Source organism: Branchiostoma belcheri, unplaced genomic scaffold (genome assembly GCF_001625305.1).
Source record: "Branchiostoma belcheri isolate BF01 breed outbred unplaced genomic scaffold, Haploidv18h27 scaffold142, whole genome shotgun sequence".
Classification (NCBI taxonomy): domain Eukaryota; kingdom Metazoa; phylum Chordata; class Leptocardii; order Amphioxiformes; family Branchiostomatidae; genus Branchiostoma; species Branchiostoma belcheri.
Window position 1 is genome coordinate 519769 of NW_017802847.1, and position 8555 is coordinate 528323.

At 44.6% G+C, this 8555-nt stretch overlaps 1 protein-coding gene across 1 annotated transcript in view; it reads right to left on the reverse strand.

The window, feature by feature from the left end:
• Positions 1-4494: 4494 nt before the first annotated feature.
• Positions 4495-8555, reverse strand: part of LOC109464866 (beta-galactosidase-like) — a 15370-nt gene continuing 11309 nt past the window's right edge. The window contains exons 17-20 of the mRNA XM_019761956.1: positions 8092-8223; positions 7559-7709; positions 6645-6817; positions 4495-5873 (exon numbers count right to left, since the gene is read on the reverse strand). Of these exons, the coding sequence (XP_019617515.1) occupies positions 5511-5873; positions 6645-6817; positions 7559-7709; positions 8092-8223 (819 nt within the window). The 3' untranslated portion in view covers positions 4495-5510. The remainder of the gene's footprint in view (positions 5874-6644; positions 6818-7558; positions 7710-8091; positions 8224-8555) is intronic.

Here is an 8555-nt window from a genome sequence, read left to right on the forward strand (position 1 = left end):
CTCGGTCAACTCGGTCAACTCGGTCAACTCGGTCCACTACCTGGTCAACTCGGTCAACTCGGTCAACTCGGTCAACTCGGTCCACTACCCTGGTCACCTCGGTCAACTCGGTCAACTCGGTCCACTACCCTGGTCAACTCGGTCAACTCGGTCCACTACCCTGGTCAACTCGGTCAACTCGGTCAACCCGGTCAACTCGGTCAACTCGGTCAACTCGGTCAACTCGGTCAACTCGGTCAACTCGGTCCACTGCCCTGGTCAACTCGATCAACTCGGTCAACTCGGTCCACTACCCTGGTCAACTCGATCAACTCGGTCAACTCGGTCCACTACCCTGGTCAACTCGGTCAACTCGGTCAACTCGGTCCACTACCCTGGTCAACTCGGTCAACTCGGTCAACTCGGTCAACTCGGTCAACTCGGTCAACTCGATCAACTCGGTCAACTCACACTGGTCAACTCGGTCCACTACCCTGGTCAACTCGGTCAACTCGGTCAACTCGGTCAACTCGGTCAACTCGATCAACTCGGTCAACTCGGTCAACTCGCTCAACTCGATCAACTCGGTCAACTCGGTCAACTCGGTTCACTGCCCTTGTCAACTCGGTCAACTCGGTCAACTCGATCAACTCGGTCAACTCGGTCAACTCGATCAACTCGGTCCACTCGGTCAGCTCGTTGAACTCGGTCAACTCGATCAACTCGGTCAACTCGGTCCACTCGGTCCACTCGGTCAGCTCGTTCAACTCGATCAACTCGATCAACTCGATCAACTCGGTCAGCTCGTTCAACTCGATCAACTCGGTCAACTCGGTCAACTCGATCAACTCGATCAACTCGGTCAACTCGGTCAACTCGGTCAACTCGGTCAACTCGGTCAACTCGATCAACTCGGTCAACTCGCTCAACTCGGTCAACTCGGTCAACTCGGTCAACTCGGTTCACTGCCCTTGTCAACTCGATCAACTCGGTCAACTCGATCAACTCGGTCAACTCGGTCAACTCGGTCAACTCGGTCCACTGCCCTTGTCAACTCGATCAACTCGATCAACTCGGTCAACTCGGTCAACTCGGTCAACTCGGTCAACTCGGTCAACTCGGTCAACTCGGTCAACTCGGTCCACTACCCTGGTCAACTCGGTCCACTGCCCTTGTCAACTCGAACAACTCGGTCAACTCGATCAACTCGGTCAACTCGGTCAACTCGGTCCACTACCCTGGTCAACTGGTATGTGGTGAAAGACCGGAGTTTAAATGCCTACTATGAAATTGGAGTTTGGAACAGAAGAAGAAGAACAGAAGAACAGAAGAAGAAGAAACGGAGCAAAAACATTCGGTAAACATAATAAGATACGCAAAAAAAAAACAGTTACTCAAGCATTTGGATATGATTTTGGAAACGGTCAGATGTTTCAGTTAGCATCCGCTACCAGGTCATATAAACCTGGCATCCAAAAACTTAATGGAGTTCACCTTACATCTACTTGGAGATGATCACGTGTTACGAGCTCATTCAAAAGCACGGAGACTGCCCTGCGGCCTGTAACACCAACTCTGACCCTTTTCGTGAGCTTCGCTGCGTTTTGTGAAGACAATGTGGAAACATGCCACGGGGCACATCAACAGTAGTCAACAGACAACTTTATAACACAGCACTGTTTGTTTGCTTCTTTGTTTTTGCATCGCACAAAAATGCGTGGTGCAACTCTGCAGTGTCACTGACGAAAGGTAGTGGATGCTGCCTGAAACGTCTGACCGTTTCAAAAATCATATTCAGTTGCTTGAGTAACTGTTTTTGGTGTATCTCATTACCTGGATGTCTAACCTTCACCGACGTGGCGTGGTGGTAAATGATGTGAATTTCATACTCACACCGTTTGATGGATATCATTCAGTCTAAGGGCTTTTAAGGACTTAAAAGTCCTAGATATACAGACTTTAGGCCGTTAACTAATTTCATGAAGTACATTTACATTTACATGTAGATACAGTCCTGAATATGTACTTTTCAAACCCTCTAACGTTACGAACTTAACAGTTACATGCTTATTAGTCGGGCTTCACTGCACTAGACTGTTCCTGATAGAACATTGAGAGCCCCGCCCCCTTTTCTATGTACCCGAACTATGTACTCAAAATCAGTGCGGGAAGGGCGCTAATTTCCGTCTCGTAAACGGTCGTCACCTTTTGAAATGGTCGATGCCATATCTCATCAGAACGGCTATTAAACTTAAATGCAGAGGCGGGAATGCCCGGTTGCTGACAAAATGAGGCTGTTAACTATGATCTAACCTCCCGAACGCCTCAAGAATGTTTGAAACATTTTGAAACATTCGGCTGGCCGCCGCAGCCGAATTCGCCGAACTGTAGCCGACCCAGCCGAACACCAGCCGACCCACCCCTAAACATAGTTGGCGGGCGTTCGGCTAGCGTTCGGGACACTGTGTTCGGGGGGCCAAATTCGTGAATTTGTGACAGGGCTTGACCGGGCCATACCCAAGCTAGGGTAGCCTCCTGTGCAGGCTCCGGACGGGTGCGTTTTGTAGAGTTTTTAACGCGTTCTTTTAATTGCCGGCCATCCTACAACCAGCCGCGACAGAAGGTTTCCATCCGCCTATGTGGCCGGTTGTAGGATGTCCGGCAATTAAAAGAACGCGTTAAAAACTCTACAAAACGCAGAATCAAAACACCCACCCGCTCGGAGCCTGCATAGGAGGCTAGGCTAGGGTAGGTGCACAAGAGAAATGGTGGAAAAACAACTGCTTCTCGCTAGAAGCCTAGTTTATCTTGCCTGGGTGCCAGACGCTGGCGTCTCATAAGCGATATTAGATTTTTTTGAGGGGAGAAACCCTTGTTAACGTCTAGCCTCTACCAGGCTTCGGGAGGCACCTGGGTACGGCAAACAGTTCTGTCCACCGGACCAACTCCCCAGACATGTTATCTCTCTATTTGGCCAATTTCTACTCTTTCCAGCCGCCGGAAGAGGCTACCTAATGTCCGCTACCAAAAGTATCCGCCCAAACACTTTATCTTTCGAGGAGATAATTAGAGCCAGGGCGTCGACTAGGGCCTGACGGGGCGTATGGCTTCCATGGCCGAAGGAGATGCAGTGCTTGGCTCGGAACCAAGAGGTCCCGGGTTCGAGTCCTGACATGCCACCGAGCCCTTAGGAAAGTGCTCAAATGCTAGTATTGTCCTAGTCCTGTATTCGTCCTCTGCGTTGGTGGCGGTATAAAATAAGTTGAGATAACTTGAGTGTGCTGTCACCATGTCTAGTCATGAAATGTTGGAAGATGAAATAAGTTGATCTCACCTGAAGCGCATGTTGCACCTTTCTACGTACAGCCGAAAAACTGGATGAAGGACGTCACAACCGCTTCCTAACCTCTGCGTCTTTCCACAAGGAAACCTTTCTCCGTCTCCTTAAACTTACGACACGGCGGTGATCACACTTTCCGTAGCCGTCTTACTCTTGGTTTGAACTTCGAGTGGCTTCGTCGGACGGGTCGGGGTAGACGCCAAGACAAGAGTAACAATGGAACAGCGTTTGTGGGTAATGTGGTGTAATACTAGTGTCATCCTCGAGCTCTGTGTAGACTTATTTATTGTATAATTATAGGATCATTCAAGCAAATGAAATTGGTCATTGACATAGCAAACGTCACGTATGAAACATTCTCTAATAGTGGATCAAAACTACCCAGTTAAGTGATTATAATTAAACTGTGCGATATTTATAAGATACAGAATCGGGTCTATGTTCATCTTAGAGTAGATAAGGCTCTAGATAGGCTCGTCTTAGTGTTAGAATTGGCGAAATGGTTTGACATTTCAAGTGGGCGTGCACTTGTCTGCTAGCTAGTGTGTGCGCCAGTGGGGGTAGACGCAGAAGCTCCGAGGACAATAGAATATTGTCTATGGGGTCCTTAAGGGCAAGGTGTTGGAATATTTCGGTACAATTATCAGACGATAAAACCTGAATCAACACGCGATAGAAGTTAGGGCCGTGGGAAGACGGGCACGTCAGCAGAACGTACTGCGCCTGTAGCCTCTACCAGGCTTCGGGAGGCGGCTGGAGAGAGTAGAAATCGGCCAAATAGAGAGAGATAGCGGCAAACTGTTCCTTCCAGCGGACCAACTCCCTTTTCACGTGATTTGGCTGATTTCTACTCTTTCCAGCCGTCTCACGAAGCCTGCTACGGCGCCTGCGCGAAACCTCCATTTTGCACGATTTTTGTTGGATTTTTGGTCAACATTGCAGCAGAATTTTGCCTGTTGCCGACGGTACTTGTTTTCTGACACATTTGGAAACTACATGTTAAAGTTGAAGTTAGATAAAGGTGAACATCACCATGCATAAATTATGCATAAAATTACGAGGCCATTTGCATTAAGTTCACACAAGCTGTAAATATTTAATGGCGGTATGAGGTCCCCGAACTCTCAGACTGGTAAGAATTTTAAAGAATGTTTTGTAGAAGAACTCAAAAGCAGTACCATATCCATATTTTATTCATGATTATATTGCATTGCAACAATCAACATTGCATATATTCCCTCTGTAATTACTAGTCCATATCAGTCCACATAAATGCAGACATCTACTCAGATAACAAACACACACAGGCAAAATTTAAGGCTTACACCCTTCACCAGAAAAATCATACAGTATAATTTTCGTCTTATTTTAAGCATTTCTTAAGATAGTGTGTCCAGCACCAAAAGAATATCCTTTACTAGTCTGTATGATCTAAGACTTAAAGCAGCATAGACTTGATGCCTCTCTAGTACAGCATACATGGTTTCACTACTCTTTAACCTATAACTTAGTAACAAAGAAAGAGAGAAAAGTTATACTTAACTGTCTAATAGTGTCCAACTTACGGAAAATGTACAATAAGCTGCTTTGAATTCAAGCTCCTAACATAAATGAACTCTCTCATACATACACATTTTTTTTTATTTTTTCTTCTGTTCACGAAAAAATCTGTTTCAACAAAAAACCTGACAGCCTGTAGAAATGGTATAAAAGTGTATCTAATCAGAAGAAAGGCACTCGTGGCATAATTCATTTTTAGTGCTAAAACGCATGTCACATACATCTAAACTACATGTAGTTGACTATTCTGATTTAGCTCAATAGTATGAGATAGAACTTTTAAACCAGTTGTAAATTTTGTTGTCGATGTTTGTTTTGTCAAGACATTTTACATCAGACCTTAAAACTAATATCTTCATTCCATTAAGCTAAAACAAATTGATTGTTATCATAAAAGTTCATCTGTGTTGGTAGATACATTTAAGTTAAAACTTAAGATCCAACACAATACATGTAGATCACACTTCAAAGAAGCCATGTGACAAGTCTCACTTGGTCAGTCTACTGAGGAAGACCAGAGTGACTGGTCAAATAGGAGAACTTTTTTGGGTTGGATCTAAAGTTTTAACTTTGAACAAATTGATTGTTGCTTTAATATTCAAAATTTGACTGTCTAATTTCCTCCTAGCAGTTATGAGAACAGAATGTTGAGTACAGTGCTGATAGGATATGCTACAGAGAACACCACACCAAATACAAAAGATACTGCTGCAATGAACCCATCTAGATCAACGGAAACCGAGTCACTGGTGGTAGTGTCATGTTTTACACCACGAGGGTGGGACACAGTCGCGTTAATGATTGGACGGTCCTGAAACTCTACAGTGCAGTCTGCGTCAGAAGTTTGGCTCATGAGGCATGGCGATGCCTCCAGTTCGAACAGAGTGACGTTGTTGTCGGATTTCAGTACGCTAGCTGGAACGTACAGCGTGATTTGCGGCCCCTCCACTGGCCAATAGCGGCCCAGGTTGAACCCGTTGACGAATGCCTGGCCCTGAAAAATGTGAAACAAAAAACTTCAAATACAAAATTCTTAATTTTGCCTAGTTGTTCCTTTTATCGATTGGTTAATAGATGTAAATGGTTGTTTTCTAATAGAGGAAGAAAGATTACAAGATGTTGAAGGCTGAGAGACCTACACATCAGCAGAACGTACTGCACCTGTTCCAAACCCTGATTTTTCATGGTTTTCATTAGATGTTTGGTCAACATTGCATCAGAATTTTGCCCATTGCAGACAATATCTTTTCCGACATAATATTTGCAAACTACAGACGGGATGCTAACCTTATATACGCGAATACAACCTTATATGAGACGTTCTGCCGAAGTGCTATGCACAATACATTACAGGTTTCGTGGTGCAGTACGTTCTGCCGACGTGCTGAGAGACCTACCTTAGTCCACCCCTTTCATGTTGAGGAACGTGTCCTAAGATCAAGAAGGTCCCTGTGTAGAACAACATTCCCTGCCAGGGCAAGCCTACCTGGTCACACTACTGACGAAAAGGGCGGGCGAGAGCCATAGAGTTGTTTGTTTGTTAGATGTTTTCTTAATGATACATGGACCTACCTTAGCCTCCGTAGCAGGCTTATAGAACTGGGGGTTTGGTGGTCTTCGGCTGTTTTCTGATTAGCCCAGTTCTACGGGGGTAATTCAACCAGGCCGGCTATGTTGTCTATATGCAATCAGAAAATAGCACATAAAAGCTCCCAAAGACCCTGAAGGCCCCCAGTATTTGGCATGCTATAGAGGCTTGACCTACCTTAGTCCATCCCTTCATGTTGAGGAAGGTGTCCTGTGGGTCTCCCTGGATGGAGAAGGTTCCCGTGTAGAAGGACGGGACCATCTGGCCGGCCCGCGATCGCACCGGTCGGGCGCTACGCTTCTCCTGGTTGGTCAACTGCCCATCGACGCCCTCTAGGTCCTGCTGCAGTACTGCATCCAGGAAGGAAGATGTTACTTAGTACTTTTTTGTATTACTTATTAGTACATTACTTATGTTTTGATATCTTTATGGCATCCTTCAGTCAATATTGACCATAGTAAAATTCTCCCAATTGATATTAGCCCTACAGATTCAGAGTATATTGAATATTAACTGGCATGTCTTAAATCATAAACCAGTTAATACTGTGGGAGCCCTCACATGGAAAAAGAAGTCGTGGTCGTCCAGCAAGAAACTACATAAATCAATTAATGGACGACACCCAGCTCGACAGGAAAAACCTGATGGTAGTAATGAAGGATAGGAAGAGATGGAGAGCTATCATTGGCACCGAGGGAAGCTCGACGCAGTGAGTGAGTGATGTCTTAAGTGCATGAAATATTTTACAACTTGCGCCCAGTTATTACAAATAGATAGCATAAAATCCTACATATAGCTGTATCATTAGCGACAAAATACATCATAAAAACTTATCACATCAAAGAATACAACAGCTAAACATTCTAAAATCAGTATTACCAAAGCAAAATAAAAAACATCTATCTTACCAGAAGACAGAGCTGGAAGACGACCGTTGATATGGACAGCTGGGTTGGTTTGTGGTGAGAACAGGGTGGGGAGAGCATAGTATTGGGCCTGTCTATAAATTGTTGTATGCTGTTGTGACTACCTTACATTACAATCTTTTTTTCTTTTATACGACAAAATAACATGACTTGAAAAAATCTTACTCGTAGGCAGAGCTGGTAGTTGACCGTTGATATGGACAGCTGGGTTAGCTGGTGGTGAGAACAGGGTGGGGAGGGCACCGTCGATGTCTAAAGAGTAGATGGACCAGGAACGCAGTGTGTCGTTGCCAAGGGTGACGTTGGAGATGATGCCCTGTTGGTGACAAGACATTTTCAACACTGGTCTTTTTCTTACATTGTCATATCAGTGTCTATTAGTGAACAGTAGAGTTTTATGTAAGAACAGAAAACAATATCATTAAGAGTCCCACTTAGCATGAAAATCCCATCAACAATTGATAACACAATTCAAATCTTAACTTGTCATTGAACACAACAGCTCACCATATATGAAAAATGGCCCAATGGCAAATAGAGCAATTCGAGGATACACAAAGACACAAACAAACAAATATGTCAAAAGTCAGACTATCAATTGAAAGTAAACACAGAAGGCTGAGGAATCAGCTGAAAGATTGAGAGAGAACTGTCTTCCTTCTGCTGAATGGAAGGCTTAGATATGAATCCTGACTCACCTTAGAGTCGTTGATGTACCTGCCGAAGTTGATACGACCTTGGTTCTCCACCACGACGTCCAACACCTGCCCAGCCTGGGCAGTCAGGTTCAAGTCTGTGGGGCCGTTACGGCTCAGGATACCCACTGGGGTCTAGACAACAGGATAATAAGATGGTACACTTGAGATTTTTCCTAGACCTTGATACCAACAGGACTTCAGAGAGCAGAAATGGGGATTCCAAAATATGAAGGAACAATTATCATTACAGATTCCAAGGTACTGTGATCATGAAATTCTAATCAATGCTCTACAGTTCTTTGTTTACCTTGAACCCTGCACAGAATGATGTCAACTTTATTTTGTTTAAAGTTAAAACTTTTGATCCAACACAAAAATTCTCTCACCTAGAGCTTTCAACCAGTCACTCTGGTCTTCCTCAGTAGACTGACCCAGTGAAGCTTGTCACGTGGCTTCTTTGAAGT